At 41.9% G+C, this 23,667-nt stretch overlaps 1 protein-coding gene across 5 annotated transcripts in view; it reads left to right on the plus strand.

Annotated features, from left to right (window-relative positions):
* The window catches only part of CFAP20DC (CFAP20 domain containing), a 151,378-nt gene that overhangs the window by 69,052 nt on the left and 58,659 nt on the right, over nucleotides 1-23,667 (plus strand). For 3 of the 5 annotated variants that reach the window (XM_083723738.1, XM_083723739.1, XM_083723741.1), the window contains 4 exons: nucleotides 5,799-5,938; nucleotides 7,852-8,032; nucleotides 15,933-16,252; nucleotides 20,169-20,558. In XM_083723738.1, coding sequence (XP_083579864.1) covers nucleotides 5,799-5,938; nucleotides 7,852-8,032; nucleotides 15,933-16,252; nucleotides 20,169-20,558 — 1,031 coding nt within the window. The remainder of the gene's footprint in view (nucleotides 1-5,798; nucleotides 5,939-7,851; nucleotides 8,033-15,932; nucleotides 16,253-20,168; nucleotides 20,559-23,667) is intronic. The other 2 variants (XM_083723740.1, XM_083723742.1) reach the window with 1 other exon arrangement.

Here is a 23,667-nt window from a genome sequence, read left to right on the forward strand (position 1 = left end):
TTTCTATTTTCTCCCTCCCCTCTAACATTTGCTAGACTGAAGTTTGTAATTCATTGTGTACAACTAATTTCCCTGAATTACAAATATAATGATATACTGTTGAAGAGCAATTCTGTGTTTTGAATGCTTTCAACAAAATTAATAAAACCAGCATGTATCCAGTTAATCATTGCGTGTGTAATTTGACTAAAAATTTTACGCTCTTAATTCCTTCAATTCCCAGCCCAGATTAAGTACTGACTGTTAGTCAATGTAGGACTGTAGGAAGTAATTCTGCAACCCCCCTCCCCATTAATGGGACCGTGGTTTAATTGAACACAAAATCAAGTCTGGTTGCTTAAATTGAGCAGTTCAACTTGCTAATGACAAGATGTAGTGGTCCACTAAGCACAAATCAAAACTGGTAATTTACTTAAAAATTAGCACTCTCTTTGCCTGAGTGCTTTTATTTCCACAGAAGCAATGCTCTGAGCCCCCCCCCCCCCGCTTTTAACTCTACATAGGTGCACATTACTGTCCACTTCTAATTGTGAATCATTCTTTGATAGCATACCTTTTTGCCATCCTGCATACAGTGGTGCCTCGCAAGACGAAATTAATTCGTTCCGCAAGTTTTTTCGTCTTGCAAGTTTTCGTCTTGCGAAGCACGGTTTCCCATAGGAATGCATTAAAAATCAATTAATGCGTTCCTATGGAAACCGCCTTCAGACCAGGTCCGGGACAGTCTGTCCCCCGACCTCTTCTGAAGGCTGAGGGGGGGACGACAAGGGCTTTTCTTCCCACCCCCAGCATTTTAAAAAACCCCGGGACAGCATTTTAAAATGCTGGCGGGCGGCAGCGAAGGGTTCGCTGCCGCCCGCCAGCATTTAAAAATCGCCCCGGGACAGCGGAAGACTTCTCCGCTGTCCCGGGGCGATTTAAAAGCCCCCGGGAAGGCAGGCAGGGGGTCAAAGACTTTTGTCCAGGACCTCTTCTGAAGGCTGGTGGGGGGCAAAAGTCTTTGCTCCCCCGTGCCTGCCTTCCCGGGAGAGCGGACAGCTTTTGAAGGCAGGCGGAGGGGAGCAAAGACTTTCCGCTCTCCCGGGAAGGCAGGCACGGGGGAGCAAAGACTTTTGTCCAGGACCTCTTCTGAAGGCGGGCTGGGGGCAAAAGTCTTTGCTCCCCCCTCGCCTGCCTTCAAAAGCCGTCCAGGACAGCGGAGAAACACGCTGCTTTTCTCCGCTCTCCCGGGAAGGCAGGCAGGGGGGAGCAAGGACTTTTGCCCCCCGCCAGCCTTCAGAAGAGGTCCTGGACCTCTTCTGAAAGCGGGCGGGGGGCGAAAGTCTTTGCTCCCTTCTGCCTGCCTTCAAAAGCTGTCCAGGACAGCGGAGAAACACGCTGCGTTTCTCCGCTCTCCCGGGAAGGCAGGCAGGGGGGAGCAAAGACTTTCACCCCCCGCCCGCCTTCAGAAGAGGTCCTGGACCTCTTCTGAAGGCCGGCGGGGGAGCAAAAGTCTTTGCTCCCCCCGCCTGCCTTCAAAAGCCGTCCAGGATAGCAGGAAGCGCTTCCCTGCTATCCCGGACTGCTTTTAAAATGCTGGCGGTGGGGAGCAAAGCCTTTCGGCCCCCGCCGGCCTTCCTGGACCTCTTCTGAAGGCCGGAGGGGGGGGGAAGGCTTTGCTCCCCACCGCCAGCATTTAAAAGAGGTCCCCGGAGATTTCCCTATGGGCTTTCTTCTTGCGAAGCAAGCCCATAGGGAAATTCGTCTTGCGAAGTGCCTCAAAAAACGGAAAACCCTTTCGTCTTGCGGGTTTTTCGTCTTGCGAGGCATTCGTCTTGCGGGGCACCACTGTATCTTTGTGCTGCTTATTATATCCATGTTTGCTCATCCGCACATCATATCATTATGCTTGTTTTCCATGGATTTAAAAACTGGGATTTCAGGGACCATTCAGATGTTCAAGATGATGCAAAGGAGTCAGTCCAGAATCACCATGGCTGACCCGTGAAAAGCAGCTTCCCCTAATTGAAGGTGCCTTGCACAATAAAGCCCAGTAATAGTAATACTAATAAGGGCACTTGCCAGTTTGGCTCCTGTTTGTCATAGACAAGGAACAGAGAACGTTTGACTCCAGTTGTTGTTGGACTACAGCTCACCTCATTGTTGGCCATGCTGACTGCGACTGATAGGAGTTAAAGTCCAGCATCTGAAGGGTCAATGGTTCTCTATCCCTGCTCTAGACAAAGCCTTTTGCTGTTGTGACACCTAACATTTCTAGACTTCATTATAGTTTAAACTGTACCTCTGAAATAAAGGATGGCATGCACAAGCAAGAAAAACTTAACTGAAACGTTCAAAGCATTATCTTCAGACCTTTGGAAGACCAAGGTTGGTTAGCAGATCCAGAAAAGATATCATGTTCTCTATCAATGGCTAGATGGTTAGACCTATCTGATGTTTTTCTTGCATCAGTTCTTGCCACTGGGAGTGGGTTTACTATGTCTGACCCTACCTTGTTTTGGGGCTACATGGTACTTAGTGCTACGTGTGCAAAGGCATGTCCAAAGTGTATCCGTTTGCATCCAGTAATATGCCAAAAGATATTGTGCTATTAAAAGAGGGTCCATTTTTTGAGTCGTTGGTTCTTACTGTTTCATCAGACCAAAGGAATGTTAATTTTTTTAACATTTTCAGCATCTGCATTTGCACATTCTCACCACATCCTTTCTGACAAACAGCAAACAAGTGCCTTAAAAACTGAAATGGAAAGCTTACTTAAGTTGGTTTAAAACGTGGCTAGCTAGTAATAGGTATGCTTCCTTCATGGAGAGCATTTCTAGGAATAGATGCATTACACTAACATAGATGAGCTGCTAAGCTCTAAAAATACCCCACTTTTGTGATTTCTGTGATTGTCAGGCCTTCATAATTTTATATAGGAATAACTCTTAATAGTTTCATATTAATCAAAGTATCCATAGCTTGATAATTATAGTTCCAGTTTTGATTTTGAAATTTGTTTTAAATTGTAAATCGGCTGTAGAAGTTATCAGCCATAGCCAATTTTACCAGTCAGATCTGCCTGCATTTAACTGTGCAAGCAATGAAAGGTGCTTGTCTGCATGGAATTCCATTAGTTAGTTGCCTGCATGCAGTTCCTTCTCGCCTATAGCTACTAGGTGCGTGCTTAAGTACAAGATGCCACAAATACTCAAGTTTACAGATATACAACCTCCCAAAGTGTTGGCCTGTAGTAAAGAGAAGCCATGAGTGCTCAAAAAGATTGCAGTTTTGGGAAAGAAATACAAAACAAAAACATATTTGGCTTATCTAATTTTTATTCAGCCTTTCCCCAAACTCAAATTATCATAATCCGTAAATATAATGACAGTATAATTGCAGATCCAAAAATACCTATACTTATTTCCTGAAACATTACAGTAAAAGAAGATATTATAATTCAATAGCTAAATTAATGAGAATGGTGAATCTAAAGATTTAAAAATGACTATGTTTAAAAAGGCAATTAGGCAGTGAACCCCCAGGTTTCACCATCTAAACTATAGCCCTTGGTAAAGTGGTAAAGTAATTAGTGGGTATATTCCTGACCTATGCCAAGTTCTTTTTTCTTTTCTTTTTTGTTAACCACAGAAAATAAAATGCCTGGAGCTTCAGAGTTTAATCCAATCTTTAGTTTTAACCTTGCACTATGAATAGGAGATGAGTTCTGCTACTGTCATTCCCTCTCTTTTCAAAGACCCCAAATCAGGCCTTTCTGGAAGTGAGCACTTTGATAAGTTTAAGCTTCGATTTATTTATTTAAAAAAATCTTTTAAACTTTCTTTTTTATGTTGTTCCAGTCCTAATCAAAAGCCCAAATTACTTTTTACTTTGCTTTTAACTATACCTTGTTGCTCAATATAGCAGATGACTTGTACGTGTTGATGTAGCCAATTAATTGCAGTCAGTTAATGTATCGCGAATGGAAACTATTCATGTTAATCTGTTTTTATAATTGATAGGGGGGCAGAGAACATCACAAAGCAGTCAGAAAATTAAAGAAGCTGATGCTTAGCTGAAACAGGTCACCTCTCCTGAGGTTGCTATTCCACCACTCCTTAGAATGTTTGAATCTCCAGTCTTTCTTGTATGGGAAGAGCCATCAAACAGTGGGAGATTATTCACTTTCATGAGATGAAGAAAACTTGTGAAACAAATTTGGTGGGTAATATTAGCCAGTCCTGTTTCCATCACCAGGAAGTAAATTGGAATCTCAGGAGGAAAGCCTAATGATGGCTTGCCAATGTCCCTTGGGCCTAGCAAAATGCCTCTTATTGTCTCTCTCTTTCTTTTAGTATGGTATCTTCCTCACTACTAAAGCATGGGAGGAAGGCCTGAGGGCATATACAGCTCAGTTCCACTAGTAATGTGTGGGAAAACTTGATGGCCAGCTTGGCGTTCATGTCAGAAAATAGGAGAATAATAATAATAATAATAAATTTTATTTATATCCCGCCCTCCCCAGCCGAAGCCGGGCTCAGGGCGGCTTGTTAGGTAAGGACTATGGGAAGGTGGAATCAAATCAAGTGTCAACCCTGAACTGAAAAGGTGAAATAAGTCTGTGCTATTGTTTAAAACTGGAGGAGACGCTTGAGAGTCCCATGGACTGCAAGAAGATCAAACCTATCCATTCTTAATGAAATCAGCCATGAGTGCTCACGGGAAGGACAGATCCTGAAGCTGAGGCTCCAGTACTTTAGCCACCTCATGAGAAGAGAAGACTCCCTGGAAAAGACCCTGATGTTGGGAAAGATGGAGGGCACAAAGAGAAGGGGATAACTGAGGACAAGATGGTTGTACAGTGTTCTCAAAGCTACCAGCATGAGTTTGACCAAACTGCGGGAGGCAGTGGAAGACAGAAGTGCCTGGCATGCTCTGGTCCATGGGGTCACGAAGAATCGGACACGACTAAATGACTAAACAACAACAAATTGTTTTAAAATGCACAACAACATTTTTCTTCCATTGATAAACAGAGTATTATTCACTTTGCAGTTTTTCTTTCCAAGTTGTGTCTGGTTGGTATTCCTCTGCTGAATGAAGGCACCTGTCTACAGAACAAGGAGGGAAGCATCTTTTGGGAATTTCCCCTCCCTCTTTAAGCCCCATCTTGTTCTGCTCTTGAGATTTGGGAGACGGGAAAAGATGGGATCGGTACATGGATTGCTACAGGAAGGAAGGAATAGTCAAAAATTGCCTCCCTCCATTCTACTGACATATTCTTTCTTTTGGTTGGTAGGGATCCTGGTTGAATAGCACCCTCTGTCCTACAGTTTCATACACAATAAACATATTTTAGAAGGAAAGTTGAATTTATTTAAGCTTCAAAGTTTAATACTTCTATTGATGGCCAGTGTTTGACAGTATACTCAGCATTTGATACATCTTCAGCAAGCTATCCAATAGTATATCTAAGTGTTTCCCTTTTTCTGTTTAAATGTGCATTTAAAACTGATTTCACACTAGTGACATAAATGAATAGCCAAACATATTCAATTCAAAACACAAAGATACAGTTTGAGTTCTAAATTATTGCCGATTGCCAGTTGCTGTGCCCAGTCCTTGCTCACAGCACGTTTTTGTCATATCACCTGACTTGTACGGCAAGAACTTCATTTGAGATTTTCTTTGGCGTGGTTTAACCAGAGTAGATGCTTATGACGATACATATGATTTCTCTTTGTTAAATTATATGCACCGCTCTTTATAAATCAGTATGATCACAATGCCAGTATTAATTTTCTGCCTTATTTTTTCAGCAGACCATCTATTAAACCGGGGATTGGCCACGACACGAAACAGTAAAAATCAAGACGTATCCCACATTGCATTTGGATCTAAGGTTCTTGGGCCGCCTCCACCTTCAGGCCGAAGGTTCAGCTCAAGGGCATCTGGGGAGGTAGGAAAACGAACTTAAGAAGAACCTGCTGAAACAGGCCAAAGCATCATATAGTCCAGCATCCTGCTCTCCTAATGGCCAATCATTTGCCTATATAGGAAACCTGTTTCTTTAAACAGTGAGCGTCATTGGAAGTCCCCGAGATTTAGTAATCAGTACATTAAATTGACACAACAAAACTGGTGCCGTTAATAAGGAAACAATTCTGAGATATATAATAACTGTTGGTGGAGATGATATAAGTTAGCCAAAGGAAACGGTATGTGTCAAGTCATAATATCAGGAAGCAGTGCTTGCTTTTTTTCTTTGTTTGTAATGGTACTGGTACAGGATACCATCACCTTTTTGTTGTTGCCCATGGCAGCCATTTTGTGTCAGTACTCAACATTTCTATCAGGGTGTGAGTGATGGCTGGGATAGCACAGTTGGTAGAGATTGAGACCCTTAATCTTAGCACCGTGGGTTCAAGCCCCATGTTGGGCAAAAGATTCCTGCATTGCAGGGGGTTGGACTAGATAACTCTCATGGTCCCTTCCAACCCAACAATTCTATTATTTTATGGCACATCATGAAAGAACAGGCTTGTGGGAGTATTTGTTTCAGGCATATTCTGGGTTAGGGCTGGTTGTGAAATGAAGTAAGAATTGCCCTTAAGGGTTTGGCTATGGAAGGACATGAAAATTTGGGAAGCATATGCTTAGCAATCTTTTTTAAATAGCTGTATAAGATTTATCTCAGCAATAGTTCTAATATTGGAAGAGGGAGAAAGGAGGCAGAAAGAAGAAGGAGACATGTATAATTTAGATTGTGTAATGTGCCCAGAGCCCTTAACATAGCTGGACATATTTTTAGTGGAGATGCAAATTTTTTTGCCAGTGGACTTACAGTGGTACCTTGGGTTACATACGCTTCAGGTTACAGACTCCGCTAACCCAGAAATATTACCTCGGGTTAAGAACTTTGCTTCAGGATGAGAACAGAAATTGTGCTCCAGCAGCACGGTGGCAGTGGGAGGCCCCATTAGCTAAAGTGGTGCTTCAGGTTAAGAACAGTTTCAGGTTAAGAACAGACCTCCAGAACGAATTAAATACTTAACTCGGGGTACCACTGTATTTTTATGTTTCTTTTAATAGTTTATTTTTGAAATATAACAGTCTAAAACAGATCCAGAGCGAGAGTACTACCTCCTGTCCCTATTGTGAATTGGCTTCTTTACTATGACAAGCCTTTGAAACATGTCACAAAGCCGGTTCATCCTCCATCTTGAAGTGAAAGAAAAACAAGCTGACCAGGAGACTCGTTACACAGTAGGCAAAAGTGTTTGGGAAAAGGAATCCTTACCCACAGTTAAGGTCCAGGTTTCTCGCAATACAATTAAATGTAGAAGTACAATAGAGAGCTCAAAACATGTGAGTGTGAAGGATTGCTTTGTTTGAAGTGCCCCCAACATGTTGAAGTACAGTGGTCCCTCTACTTACGTGCTCCTCTTTTTACGTATCCTTTGGGATACGCACACGGCAAACCCAGAAATATATTTACAGGTTTCGCTGCGCACACATGCACAGTAGTGCTCTATCACACCATGCGAATGCGCAGAACAGGCACCCCTGTTTGCGGAAACCTTGGGATCCAACCAGAGCTCCGAAACGGATCCCGTCTGCAACCAGAGGTACCACTTTACTATCAACATTTCTTTGCTTGAAGTACTATCAACACCAATAGCAGTTATAGTATTGCTGTGATTTTGTGGGTGTTGTGTGCTTAGCAAAAGTGTGTGTCCATGCACGAGCACAGACACAAAGTGACTTTGATATATTCTACTATTTTAAAATATTTTCTGGTGCTTTTTAAGTTTGAGCTGGTTTAATTGTCGATACTTTCCCTTCTCTTAAGAACTTCTTTTCCCCTGAAAGGTAACAAAATCTGGCAGCATCAGAACTAACAGATCATGCCAAATGCCAGCTTTGGAAAAGGGAAGAGAACCAATTCAAGACATCATCAGCTCTGAACGATCTCCCTCACCACTTGATATGGCTTTAGATCAAGGAAACAAAGAAAATGTTGACAACACAAGTCCAGTGTCACTGGACAAGGGTAAGGCACAAATGTGATAACTGTAAAGGGTGGCATACGGCTGCAAGAAGGTTTTTTGTATATGTGATGTTTAAAATGTTCGTTGATTCGTTGTGATAGCTTCAATAATTAACAATCATATTGATAGCTCTGATTGTTGTAAACAGTGCTTGTTCCTTCCCAGCTCATCATGCTTTTCTCCTTGACCTAATGTGCTTCTAGGATAATTGTGCTAACTTAGTTCCATAATCATTTTCTAATAGCACTTTTATCTGCTTTGCTCATGTTGTTTTATGCTACGTTAGAATATGAGACATATTCTAGATGTGAACATTATCAATTGTGCATTCCCATCTATGTAAGACTATTGGTCATTTGTTTCCTGTATCTTCCCATGATAAGCCTATGAAGTATTCAGTTGGTAAATCTGTAGTAGTGGTTCCACAAAACTGCAACTTGTAATTTGCAAAGCTCGGCTTTCAAGACATTTTTTTAAAGCGACAGTGTGAACCAGTCCTTAGATTTCTGCATCTAAGATCAATCAAGAAAGTGGAAGTGCTGGAATATTACTATTATTACCATGCCATCCTTGTAGATGATACAGTACAGAATTGCATAAGCAAGATGGATTGGTCCCTGTTCCCAGTGAACTTACAATTTAAAATAGACTGGAGGAACAGCAGAAGAAGAGACATGGGTAGTAGGAGAAAAATGTGGGAAATGCATATAGATATAGATAGATTTCAGCTGGGAATAAGCAAAGGGTCCCATAGAATTTGGGTGAAGTTGTTTAAGGAAGCATGAGACCCTTGGTTGGTGACAGATGAGAAGAGTTGGAAGAGTATGGAGAAGAAAACAAGGATGAATATACATCCCAGATAGCTTTCAAAGTTAAGACATGGAGTGTGCTTGATACGGAAGGGAAAGGGATGCCAGTGAAGGGATCTGAAGAGGAGCATCTCATGGTCTGGCAGAAGGAACAGATTCATTCTTTTGGCAGCTGAGTTTTGTGTAGAGATGAGAGTACTGAGGTATGAGACAGGAAGGCCAGAGTAGAGGAGGTTTCAGTAGTCCAGGTGGGAGACCGTTGCAACAGGAAGCAGACCGTTTGCTGGGGGGACAGAGAAGAGCAAACCCATTGTTTAAAACATTGTACAACCCAACTTGACAACTGAATGAATGTGAGAAGTGATGAGGGAATAGAATCAAAGGTGATGGGCAGGCTGTGTGTCCAATCAACAGAGAGAATGGTAACATTCTCAGTGGATATGAAAAGACTGAGCAAAGGAAAATCATTATTGAGCATGTTGAATCTGAGATAGCAATGAGACATCCAAGTGGAAATATTAGGCAGGGAAACTGAACACTGGAGGAGATGTGCTGTTGGGAGATGTTTTCTTGCAAGTATCCAGAGAAGGGAGAGATGCTTAGAAGCCTGAAGATGAAGTCCAGTGAGGAAAGGTTGAAAGGGTTTGATATGTTTAGATGGAGAATAGACAATAGACAACCATCTTCAAATGGCTATCACATAGTGATGGAGCAAACTTGTTTTCTGTTGTTTCAGATGGTAGGACCTGAACCAGTGGGTTCAAATTACAAGAAAAAGGATTTAGACAAAATTTTAGGAGGAACTTCCTGATGGTATGGCCTGTTCAGCAGTGGAAGAGATTGCCTTAGAAGGTGGGGAACGCTCCTTCATTAGAGGTTTTCGAGCAAAGGCTTATATAATTCCCTATCAAACATGCTCTACTAATGGATTTTCCTGCATCGACAGGGGGGTTGGACTTTCAACTCTATAGTTCTACTGTTCTGTTCTGTTCTGTTCTAACCTTGTGAGGGCAGCTTACGCTGAGAGATCTCCAGTGAGCTTCATGACTTGAACCCAGATCTCATAGCACTCTTATTCATTACACCACACTAGCTCTTAAAGATCCCTTGAGAACTATATGCTGCTGCTCTGGATAGGTATCCAACGTTTCCTTCATACATGCATGTGCATCACATTATGCTCTGCCTTGGATGGTTTGCACATGCATATACAACTCTTAATTTATGAAAAGCACATTGATCAGCATAAAAAATAGGCAGCTGATTGGGTGAACTGATCCCTCAGTTGATGAGAAGGATGAAATGAGCAAAGTGAAAGGGAAGTTTGTGATGATGTAATTACAGATGCAAATCATCACCGGATAAGCATGCAGTTATGAACGAACCCTGTTTTTTAGGTTCAGGCTTTTATGTATATACCTTCCAAATTTGCTTAAGGTTGCAACCCAAAACGTGTGTGTGTGTGTGTGTGTATTTATCTCTACATACTATGCAGCCACGCCCTCCTGCCCTAGTAACAGAGAGTGGTTGTGGAAGAAGTGATGGCCGAAAAGGCCCTGAGATAGTCAGTGCTCTAGCACAATTTTTATGTTCTTTAGCACAGTGTTTCCCAACCGGTGTTCCGCGGCACACTAGTGTGCCACGAGATGTTGCCTGGTGTGCCGTGGGAGGGAGGCGGGCGAGTCGGGCGGCCTTTCCCGGGGTGCGCAGGCCGAGTGGCGGCCGGCGAGGGGCGGGCAGGAAGCAGCTGGGCAGCGGAGCTCCTCCCGGGCCGGACGGGGAGGGGCTGCGGGGACTCGCCCCGGCGCCCCGTCCGCGCCTCCAGGTGAGGCGGGTGGCCGGAGGGCTCGGCTGCCCTGACTGACCCAGTCGCCCGTTCCCGCTTGGCCCTTCCCGGACGAGCGCCTCGCGCGCCCCTCGCGGAAAGACTTCCTCGGGAGTAAGCCCCACCCGCCGCCGCCGGAGTTGCTGCCGGGAGGAGGCGGCTTTCCCCTCAGCGGGGTGGGGCGCGCTTGGCGACGAGGAGGCGGCCCCCCACTTCTCTTCGGGCGCGCTGCTCTTCGCTCCGGGACCAGAGGAGTGAGGTGGCGCGTCTTTTCGGGCGCCCTCCGCTCTCCATTTTCACTCCCTCGTTGGATTCCCCTCTCCCAGCGCAGAACCAGAAAAGTTGACATTTCTTCCCTCTCACCCTCGCCTTTTGTGGAAACCTCCCTTAGCGGGGTTGCTGTCTGAACAGACAATTGTTCCGATTTCATTTTGAACAGTAACTTTAAAATTAATGTGCCTTTTCCAAAATCTTTGGCTCCGAGGCGGTTAGTTCATTTTGGCATGCGGAGTGACCTGCTTATTTATTGGTGGCCGTGAGGGTGAGGATAAACGGGGAAACCTTCCTTCCCCCCATTCCAGCTTTCCCCTGGCAGCGCCCACTTCTTGCACTGAGAATTTGCCCTTGTTTTGGAAACTCTTTGCAGTAGCCGCGCTTGGGCAACAACATTTTCTAATGGTGGTGTGCCTCGAGATTTTTTTCATGAAACAAGTGTGCCTTTGCCCAAAAAAGGTTGGGAAACACTGCTTTAGCATCTCTGCTGTCCCCAAATAAAAGAATAAATCTCTTTGTTTCAAAGGATTCTAAAGCAATTCACATAAATGTCTGCACTGCAGGGATTATGGAAATCAAACACCCTGCAACAGAATTTGCTTCAGAGCATTGATAAAGATTTGCAGGATTAAACGAAGACTACCAGAGCAGTGCATATAAATAAAGAACTCCCATGCTTTCATGATTAAAGAGAAAGAACTAAAAATAAATTATTCTTGTAAGCCCTTATTAAATTTAAGCACCAAAAGAACCCAATCATCAAGAATAGTGAAACTTTTTACTTGTCCTAGTTAGTTACTAATGTCTGCCTTTCATACTATTACATTCGATATCTCTATGGAGCAGGTTTCATTTTTAAAAATAAAAAACCAAAGTGGTTAGCTTGCCGTGCAGTTTGTCTTCTGGGCAGTGAGACAGCTACTTAATGAACAATTGGTCTCCTGTACATACCAATCAAACCTGTGCCACCACATTGTTAGCTCCTAGTCACTCTGGTCAGCTTTATAATGACCTAAATCAACTAAGGTGTGCAAAGGTGTACAATACGAAACAGTCCAGATCCATCACATGGTAGGCAGGAAGAGGCAAAATGGAGACACAAAGAAATTAGGACATTGCTGGCAGCACAGAATTTTCCCCTCAGCTTTTCCTGACCCACTTCACCTCTGCTCCAAGCGAAGCATCATCTTCTGTTATTCACTTAAATTTATAACCTGGCTCTTGTCAAAGTCTCAGAACAACTAACAGAAATATTTGATAATTCAAATTAAAGTCTTTTAAAAAATCTAATTGCTGAAAGCCTAATGTTAACTTTTTCAACCTCTACCAGGTTAACTTTTTCAGTGCCTCTGAAATATGTATGCACAAATTCATGGTAGTTCTCTAGCCAACGTTTGTAGAATTCATTGTGGTGGTCTCATCTCAAGATTATGTAAGCCTCAGTAGTAGGGACTAGTTCCAATCTGATTAGAAGGTCTGCAGCCTTTTTAGTTGATAGAATTGTTGAAAGGAGCTTCTGGTTATCAGTGCAACTGGAGTCCAAGACTCAGAAAGGTATGAAGCAGGCACCATGCTGCCAAAAACCTTATGATCTGTGATCCATCCCATCCTTAGCCCCACAGCTTTCCTAATGTGATTCCTTCCTCTCCAACACCTCCTTGCCGTCACAAAGCAGAAAGACAAGTCACGTACATGCCCAGATCTCCAAACTACAGCCTAAAAGTTCACACACACACAGTTGCAGGACTTTTAGAAACACGGAAGAACCTTGATTTATGTAATCTCTTACTGCTCCTATTTACCACTCTTGGTATTGCCTCCCGTCGCTTACAAAGGTGTGGGGAGCATTTGGGCCTCCATACATTGTTGGATTGAAGTTCTAGTTGGCCCCAGCAAGCTTGTCTAATGGCCAAGGATTATGGGGGTTGTAATTCAGCAAAGGTAACCCACAATTGATGTAAAGTGTATATATATAAGTCCCATTCTCTTAGGAACATGGCTGATAATCTTCCCTTGATACTGCAGTCAATATGTCTATAGTGAGTAATATATGGACAACAGAAAATGCCTGAATTAATTTGCAGTCTCATGTTAGAATCCTATGTGGTGGATTAATTTGCAGTCTCATGTTAGAATCCTGTGTGGTGTTGTTTCAGAGATAAATAACAGGACAGTGTATTAGGCAATAAAAAAACATTCCTAAGGAACACACTGAAGTTTGGAGAAATCAGGGAGATGTAAAAGTCATGCCAGAGTATTGAAGAATATATATTTGTCTCAGTCCTGGTTTTCATCTTGGTTTGACCCATAATCCAGAGATTATCCATATTGCTTCGTATTAGGTCCTTTCAAATTTAGAATTGAAATTCTTTAGATAGGTGGCAGAGAATACATAAACGTATCTTCCAAAGCAGGTGTGCAATTCCATTACAAAAAGGAAATTGTTTTGGGGCAAAGGAAGAAATAAAATGAATGAATATTGTGTATCATTCGTCAGTCTTATTTATGCCATGTTGAAACCTTCATTAAAATGTTAGGCTGCAATTAGAAGCTCCAGCATAAATCTGACTCTGCAGAGAAACTAATTAGACATTTAGGTGATCATTCTTGTATTTATCTTGTTTGCTGCAATACTGTGATTACACTGTAATTTACATATTTTTCCTAAGAAGATACACGAAATTATTCATTACAATTGATATGGAAACATTTTATTTATTTTTTTCCAGTGGAAGAATTCCAGTAAATTCATGGCTGAGAGATAATAGGATTTAGTTTGTTCTAGAACACTCATCTTGTTCACTTGTAAACAAGTATATACTGACTACAGGTCACATTAGTTGCCGAGCTGTGTAACAGGTGTGAGATCGCATTCTGCAATCCTACATGCTATCTTCTTTTTTCACTTCGTAAAACCCCTGGGTTGTGTATCTTCCTGCTCAAAATATTTGCCTTAAAAGGGAGAGAAAAGACTATCACCATCCATTTTCCAAACCATTTGCTTCTTTAACTACTGAATGAAAGAGAATCTGCATTGCCAAGTGTACATAGGGCATGGTGCAAAACCCCAGCTTCCTCTTAGTTGAAATGAATATAAATGTCAGAAATCAGATGTGTTTCTCAGATGGCGTGTCCTTACCATCTGACTAATGTTGGCTTGGGGCAGTGCCAGGGATGCCAACTTGAATACCATATTGGGGGGAGCAGGTAAGCCCCACTCTACATAATTGTTCACATGCCATTTGAATGCCCGTGTTCATCGACTTGGGGAGGATAGCCCCCTCAAGTATTTTATTTGGAGGGCAAAGGGACCCCAGCCCCTAGGAGTTGGCTCCTATGAGCAGTGCTGAGCATCATGATGTCACAAACTGGGATAACTATTCCTGTGCATGGAGAAACCTCTGTATTGGAATGCAATTTTCAGTGGAAATCTCTGTTTTACCTGTGCTGTGTCACTCAGGCTCAGTGACAGTGTTACCGGTATCTATTTTCTCCCTTACTGTTAGCAGCAGGTCATGGTGCTTTTGCAATGCAACTTCCAGTTTAGTATTTTATGTATCTCTCCCCCCCCCCAAAAAAAAACCCTATTGCTGGTGGGTAATATTGGTTTATGGAGCTAGGGAGTTCCAAGCTGTAGTGACCAAGCCGCACAGTGCTTCATCTAATGAAGATAAGGGAGTGATGAATACTTGAGCAGTTCTTCTTTTCCCTAGATGTTGTCTGAGATCCCCCTTAATCAATCCCATTGACATTTCCCCCTAACATAATTTCAAACAGTAAAGTATAATTTAACAACGAGATGGTAAAACAGCTCCGTCCCATGTTTATCTGGCACAGTCAATCTTTAAATCCATTTCATTGGCTTTATGTTTGTTTTAAAACAAGAAGATTAGCACTGCCTGCTTGCAGGGGGAATCTGGTGAAATGGATATATTCACACATTTTTTCATGCCAGCTCAAAGCTGCACTTTTGAGATTCAAATATAAATTGGACAAGGGTGTGTGGAGCTGAATGTAGAGGTTGGGACATTCGACTCCTTTGAAGAGGAAGCACATCATATAATTTTTAAGGAATCGGGCACTATTTATATAGATAAGCCCGTAACAAAGCTTTTGTCTTAGTCCAGCATGACAAAGAAACAAAACAGTGGATGGGGCCAGGTGTGCAGAGGGAGGGGTTTGTTTATGGAGACAGGGTGGGTGTGGTGGAACAAGAGGTAACACATCAAAGCTGTGACAGATGTGGAGGGAAATAGCTTACTAGCTCGCTATATACTTTGTGCACAGAATATATTAATTTATTAATTTCTTTACCAGATTTATAGACCTGGATTTCACCACATACACTGATCTCAGGGCATTTTCTAACATAGTACAACATTTGGCATGAAGCCACGATAAAATACAATTATGAATCAAGTCTTTAATAAAACACAGAACAACCTGGAATGTTATGCAGCACTCATTAATTTTCTCCAAAAGTTCAGGAGAACGAATGTGGCTTAACTTGGCGATGGAAGCCTAGTAAAATTGTCCCTATCTGCCTCTCCAAGAGTTGAAGATTTCCATAGTCCGGTGTAACAGAGACTATCATGTACAGTAGATGCTGCCTGCTACCCATGGGGCAATGAGAAGAGCCCTGAACATCACTCACTGCAGGGTCTAGATCAGTTGATAAGTGAGGAAATGCTTCAACAAATAACTGTGTCCTGCATTATGCAGTACTAACACCAGGTTCAATCTGGCTAGAAATGATGTTCAGTTGTGGGTCAAGAACACCCGGAGAGCCATAGGTTCTGCATCCTTTGTTTAAAACATCCACTTATATTCTGTAGTAATGTTATAGCTTCGTTTTATGACTTTTGACAATCTCCATTTTATTTCTCAAGCAGCACTCAACGTTTGCTTGATAATTTTCCTGAAAGATACATTTTTATATAGAAACAGTTACTATCTGTGTTGCTTCTCTCCCCCCCCCCCCCACTTTATTTACAGATGAGTGGATATTCCCTGATAAGGAAACTTCTCAACTGGATTCCAGCAATCTGTCGCTGAAGGATAGTGAAACATCTTACAGTTTTTTAAACTTGGCATTGAGTGATGTTGAAGCATGTGAAAACAAGCAAGCAGCTGAAGACCGGCGAGAGGATGTTTTCACCTATTCCTCAAAACCTAGATCAGCACCTCACGGGAAGCCCTTGAACCTGTCATCAGAAAGCTGCAGCTTTTCTGTGGATTTAAAAGAAGAGATCAGTGGGGTTTGGCGAGGAGCTCAGATGGAAGATGACTTTTATGGAAATGAGAGCAATGAAGAGGTGAGTTACTTCGGTGGTCGTTGGTTTGATGTAGCTGTACTCAACTGGCATTGGCACTATCATCTGTCATTCTTTCTCGTGAATAAATTGCTGTGTGGGAGTGGAGCTCCTTTCAGAGAAAAATCGGTGTGTGTGTGTGTGGGTGTGTGTGTGTGTGTGTGTTAGAGAGAGAGAGAGAGATCACTTGGCTGCTCTAGGCATTGAACTGACACTTAACAGTGACATCAGCAAAAACAGATCCCTTGAAGAGCTTCACTCACATGCACATGCCATTTGTGAATGAGAAATCACTGATCTGAGGTGCAGGTGTTAGACCCTCTTCAGTAGAGAAACTCTACACAAGGGAGTCATTGGCCAAGGCCTGGATCGAGGCATTCCTGTAGAAATATATATATAACACTGAACCCTTAATTTAGTCGAACACTTTTAATGAAACGTCTATGCATTTTCAGTATATGGAAATCATATCAAGACAAGATAACTGATTTGAAAGCAACTTCATCTACTCCTGCTCTCAACTGTGTGCCTGTACAACGTTGTTTGACGTTGATGTTTTGGCCTGTTCAACCAGCACATTGCATCTGATATAAACTGCTTTGTGGCATACGTAACATAGCTACCAAACTGTCTCGGTTCTAATGCTGTGAGCGAATGCATATTGGAAATATATTCTAGGCCATCAAGGCCTAGTGCCCCTCATAAACATCTGTCCTGAATGGTCAATCAATTTCAGTTTTTTTCTAGTCTTTACCTTGTTAAAAATGTTGTGCAACACTTCTAAAACACTTGTGAACTAAATTGATGCATAGTGCAAACTTTTTGCACTCTTTTTTGCCTTGTTTTCTTGTTAGTTGATGTACCCCCCCTTTTAAAAACCTTTAAAGAGAGAGATAGTTTCTCTATTTTAGATATGCATTATACACTGCAGATGAGAGTTCACAGTGCAGTGGCATGTGAAGAACATGATTTCCCCACCCCCAAAAAATAATAATCTGATTTTTAAAACAAAAAAATGCTGGTTGTTTAGACTTTCACCCCTTAACATGGGTGGCACCTGCAGGAATGTAATGAAGGATTTTGCAGCTTTGGCAGTATGAAAAATATTGAGCTCTAAGATGACTGAAAAAGAACCAATAACGTAACTGGAAACATCAGCTGCTGCTATAATTACAAAAATTCAGCAGATTGTCATGTCAATCAGCCATTACATCAGGTTGTTATGGCAACCGCTATGTTTCTCTGCCTTTATTAACATTCCAGACTCTTGCCTATTTAATTATGGAAATCATTTCTTATCATTTGAATCTCTTTCCACTAACTTAGAAGTACAAGCGAGTTCTATTGCAGCTAGGAAGATAAAACTTTTTTCTTCTTCTTCTTCTTTTTTTTTTTTTTTTTTTTTTTTTTTTTTTTTTTTGCAAAATTATGTCTCCCTGAGAAAATTGCAGTTTGCATGCTAAATATAACCAAAGATATAACCCTACCTTCCTGTATCTCTTGGTTATTTTTTCACCTTAGATTTGACAAGTATCATTAGTTATATTACAATGCTATGATTTTAGGGTTAAGCCAGTTAAAGTTGACATACTGAATTTTAAATCATAGCCATCATCTGGTCTCTGTTTTTGGAGTTCTTCACAAATACCAAGATATTCTCTTTGCCAGTTATAATCCAGAAAGATAAGACCAGTTACTAATTAGGAAAAGGACTGAATTATAATGATGTTTATTCTTATAGATATTTGTCACTTTGTGCTCTTTCCCATTTAAGTTTTACTTTGGTTTACTTTTATTTCCTACATAAAAATAAACTGGAATGGGTATGCATTGTGGATTTTCCCTTGGACACAAATCATCCATTTTCTATGCTTAAATCAATAGCAAAATTCACATTATTGTACACGTGAACAACAACTCTGTCCTGTGTCAAACAAAGGTAATGAGAATAATGTGCAATCTATGTTCAGGGGCCAATACAGCAAGTTATCTGAACTCTGCTTTGAAGTTCAGCTTCATTATTTGCTTCTCCTTCTTTTAGGTAAGCAGTTGGATCTGTAAAGGTAAAGGGATCCCTGACCGTTAGGTCCAGTCGTGGCCGACTCGGGTTGCGGCGCTCATCTCGCTTTATTGGCTGAGGGAGCCGGCATACAGCTTCCAGGTCATGTGGCCAGCATGACTAAGCCGCTTCTGGCAAACCACAGCGGCACACGGAAACGCTGTTTACCTTCCAGCCGAGCGGTACCTATTTATCTACTTGCACTTTGACGTGCTTTCAAACTGCTAGGTTGGCAGGAGCAGGGACCGAGCCACGGGAGCTCACCCCGTCGTGGGGATTCGAACTGCCAACCTTCTGATCGGCAAGTCCTAGGCTCTGTGGTTTAACCCACAGTGCCACCCACGTCCTGTTGGATCTGTAGACTTACCTAAAAGAAGGAGAAAGTTTTCCATTCATTGAAAATGAACGGGGCAACCCAAGTTAACCAAACGTATCATCTGTGCAATGACATACACCAGAAAAATGCTAGATCAGGGGAAAGGCTATTTGAAGATGCAGAAAATGAATTTCCTTTGGACGTAAGGGAATTTGCCGTTTACCACCATCCGCCTTTGACCAAAGGACAGAACTACAGGGAAACCAACAGCAATTTTTCTGTAGGCCAGAGCAATTCAGATGGTACCTTGACCCATCTAAAAGCTTCTGTATGTGGCTTGCTCACTGGCATGGGCAACTTGGAAATCTTACTGGCCGCAGAGTGCCTTTGCTTCCCTCCACCTCCCACCACCATCACCTTTGCTTTCCTCTGTCCAGATCTGCCCATTTTGCTGGGTGGGGGAGCGGGGTCAGTGTTAAGATTTGGCCCACGTTCTCATTATACTCCTCAGGTTACAATTTCTAAATACTGTCGATCCCTTTAAAAACCTATGGGATTTATATTACCATGACAGTGTGCAGCATTGCAGCCCTCACCCTATGAAGCTCTTCCCACTCTTCTCATTCACATTTAAATGAGTAAGACTGTCTTCTCTTCACAAAGCATGTTAACTCTGGCTTCTCAACATTAAAGATCTGGATACAAAGGACTAGGTCCCATCTGCTCCAAAGTGGGCTCTCAAGAATGATCTTTTAGAAATTACAACTGAGCAAGAGCAATCAGTTTTCTGTATCCAGAAATTATTGTCCAGATACCCATCTGCATCTTCTTTCAAGGAATGTGGCACTGCAATAGAAGAGCCATATCCTTGGGGAAATCAGTCTCTTCAGTGTACATATGTCGTGCTACAGTTAATCAGACATACTTTATTGAAGCTTTGGCACTGGTGCATGATTGAATAGGGTTTTTTTTTAAAAAAAAAAACTACAAGGGAGACTTGCAGAAATAGAAATGTGTATTGGTGGGTAGTGTGAAGATACGGGGCCAGTGTCAGCTAAAATGTGATATTGCAGAATATGATATTGATGTATATACAATCTGCCAAATTATATTAGTGTATGTTATAGTATTTCCCCATATGGTAAATAAAAGTGTGTGTATCTGTGGAAAAGAGAGGCCTTGTTGAAATCCCTACTAAGGGGAATGATGCAACTCTCCATGAGGAATGTATCTAAGCATTGTGTGTAGGTATGTGAAGGTTGTTGGGGAAGGAGAGAATGCAGAAAAAAGCAAAGGTTTGCAAAGCCTGAGGTACAAAAATGGAGATTTAAAGCAGGGTGGTTGTTGTTGTTGTTGTTTTTAAAAAATAATTACTTTGCCTCCCTAAAAGCCACCTGAAACAGAAAAGTTAGGAATATGGCAGACTTTCAGATGTCAGCAGTGTGTATACTCTGCATTTATGTTGAATGAGAAAAATAGTAAGAAATTGTGAAACAGGCCATATTTGGGTATCATTCATATTTTGTTGTCTTTATGTATTCTAGGATGATAACGACAGTGAATTTATGCAAGAGGCTCCGACCAGCCCCTCATTATCAGGGTCATCTGAACTTGCAGTTTTCAAAGAGATCCCACTCCAGATGACATGCAGAAGTCCAGAAAACAGCACAAACAAAGAATATGCAAAGCACACCAGTGAGGAACTGTCGCCAACGACAGAAGATTCAGTTGTGATGGTAGGAAAGGCAGATAACATCCAAAGGAACTTGTTGCCGACTTCCTGCTTGTCCCCAACAGGAAGCATGCCTGAGCCCAGGATGGAGGCATCTTTTGTCTCAAAGGGTACATCAACCAGTCCATTAAGAACTTCCATCAGCAGAAAATCCCTCAAAGAAATCCCACAGGAGAATTCAAATCTGATAGTCCAAATTCCTGTAAGTGTTTTGGAGCATGGAGAAAGTATTAAGGTTTTCTATCTATATTGTTTGAATAAGAGGGCATTGCAGGTTCTGCGTATCCCTGCATGTCCACTTTGCACCTAGTGATGCGAACTTGGTTTCATATATTTGAACTCATTGGCCCAGTACAGGGCAGTGACCAATAACAGAGCATGATAAATCTGTAAAGCAAAGATAAATTAATAACAAATCAAGGTCACAAAGGAACAGTCTAAATTCATGGCAGGTAGGGCTATGAATAGCAACTGGAAAACAGCACAGTCCTAAAAATGTCTTCTTATTGGAATTACTCCCATGTAAGTGGGGTTAGGATTCCCACCTAAGATCAAGAATGTACAGCATAAGCCATAGACAGCATGTGGCCTGTGAAGCAATTTAATGTACATCCAGATGCGGGTTTAAGTTGCTTGCCCATAGGCTACCGAATCAAATTCAAAAAATGTTACAGCAAATATATTGAAGATAGAAAATACAGAGACAAAGTTTCTCTGAAACTATTGTGCTTTTAAAAATCTCTCATGATTTGTCAATCCACATGTCAAGATTTGTCAAGGACTGATTTAAGTTTAGAACATTTGGAGGTATTTTTTTAAAAAATCTTTTGAATGAGTGCAATCTGTCCAATTGTAGTTTGACATTTGTTACAAAGATGACAGTGAGAGAAGAATGTGGGTAGAAGAACTAATGAATACCAATGGGCCAATAATAAATATAGCTTGTAAATCAAGACTGGGGGTATAAACGCCTGGGAAAAGCTCACTGGAACAGTTGAAGAAACAAACAAAATTGTTTAGTTTCAAGAAAGTTATGAAAGTATCTCAGATTTTTGCTTTATCTCTTAGCTGGAGTCTTCCGGAGTCAGAATCAATTCAAATAAATATCCCTAAGATCTTGGGGACTCTTTTGTGCCATTGCAGCTTTTGGAATTGTGATGATTGAAAAGGGGTTGTTGAGTGGGTGGTTATATGCACTGCTGTCCTTGGTGAGCATGAAGGAAAAGCCATTCACCATCTGATTGAATGCCATCTGATTCTTGGCTGGGAATAAATTTCTCTTCAGCTCATGGATTAGTGGCAGGCCGAGAAAGGATTTTTTGGCACTTGACTTGTATGAGCCACTTGGGACTATCTGCTCTGAAAGGACCATCATGTTACACATTTTGCAGTTGTGCTAAGGGGAATGTATTTTTGGTGAGCCTGTGAAGGTTGGACCCGATAGACTACCTGGTCCATTGCACGTGCAGTGAAAATATGCAGATTAATTCAGTGGCTCACTCGTGTAGGTTCCCCCCATCCTCCTTAGCCTTCATTAATGAAAATCATGACTGAATAGGTTTGTTACTTTATAGTCTGGGCAGCAGACTCACTAGCATGGTTCTTTTTTCCTTAATGTGAACTAGGGGCCAGTTTATGTCCCTGTCAATTCTGCAAGTCCCAGTCGCAATAAGAAAGGAGAAGAGAGAAGAGTGGACTGAATGCACCTCCATATGTTGTGCTTCTGCAACTCCCACCATCCCTGACCATTGACCACTCTAGCCGGAGTAGATGGAAGTTGGGTCCAATGTCATTTGGAGGAGGCACCATGTTGGCTGCCTCTGACCTAGTGAGCTTGCCATGGGCCGCTGCTCATAGTGAGCATTTTGGAGAGCACTGCACTGGCCTGGATAGTCTGATGATCCAAATCAGTGCCAGCACTTTTGTTCTTATTTTTCAGTTGTACTCTTCTGATTAATTAGCCTTCCAGTTGCTACCATAGTGGGGGTTCGGGTGGGTGAAATAATATGACTCGAAATTTTCATTACAAACGGTGGTAGCTCAGACTTCCAAGCAGGGCAAGTTTATTGTAATCACTGGCAAACTTTTGAAGTCTGTAAATTACCAATGCAGGTTCAGTTTAGACGACTGAAGTCCTGGAGAGGAAAATTGACAGATTTTCAATAGCAATCTGCAGGCGAACTCATGAGATCATTAGTCTCTACACTTCGTAGTGTCGCTGCAGCCATCCAGAAAAATAATAAATGACATGATTGAAGGCTAACAGTAAGGTAGTGTCATATACCAAATCCCCAGGCTATTTTGGGGACTATACTCATGCCCATCAAATTGATTCTTCTCCCTCATGTGGTTTTACTCCCTTCCCCACTGTGTACTCTCGTTACAGCAACAGTTATGCAAGAACAAATTAGTCCACTGCAAATAAGGTGACAATACTTTGTACCTTTTTTAACAGTTAAGATTTCCTCACTCAATTTATGTGCTAAATAGTCTGCTATGAATAGAGAGTTTTAAAATGGAATGTGTGTTGTGTTAGAGGTGGCCGCTCTTAAGCTGTCAGATTCTTCTGACATTTTTTGGACAGTTAAATGTCTTGCTGTGCAGCATATACAATTTTATTGTAATGTCTCTTCAGATTCATTTCTAGTGGACTGTATTTGTTTAATGCATGTAAGCCCAGTCACTAAGTGTACTAATTGTAGATACAGACTCTGTTCTGTGACTTCTGCCACTTCTTCCCTCTTGACCAAGGATGTGGCCCTCCAGAGGTGATTGGACTCCCATCAGTCAACAAATATTTTATGAAATAAATTCATGAAAATAAAAAGACAGGATTCAAAATTGAAAATGCTACTTGGCACGCTAACCAATTTGCAAAATTTACCAATAATCATAATATTTCCTAAAGTGGTTGTGTTGCCTGAACCGTGGCTCTGGGCTGGAATTGATGTAGGCAAACTGAATAGCGGAGACACGAACAATACTAAGTCTGCATAGCTGCAACTGTAGACTTGGCACTGAGATGGGTCTTATCATACCATCCCTGCTTTACAAAGTGCTTCATAACTCAGGGCTCAGGATCACACTGCCAGGGGTCTGTGGTCTGCCTAGTTTGGTCAGAAGAGGGAATTGGTGGGCTGTTACCTGAGTGAGACAACAATGGACCTATGTACACCTCACCCTAACTCTTGTAGTGCAGCGTGTAGAAAGCAATGAGAAGCAGCAGACCTGGGAGGTCCGCCCAATAGATCCGGCCCCTGGTGGCCTGGTAGTAATACTGCAGGAAAAAAGGAAACCTTTACCCAAAAGCA

This window comes from Podarcis gaigeae, assembly GCF_964106915.1.
Source record: "Podarcis gaigeae genome assembly, chromosome: 2".
Lineage (NCBI taxonomy): Eukaryota > Metazoa > Chordata > Lepidosauria > Squamata > Lacertidae > Podarcis > Podarcis gaigeae.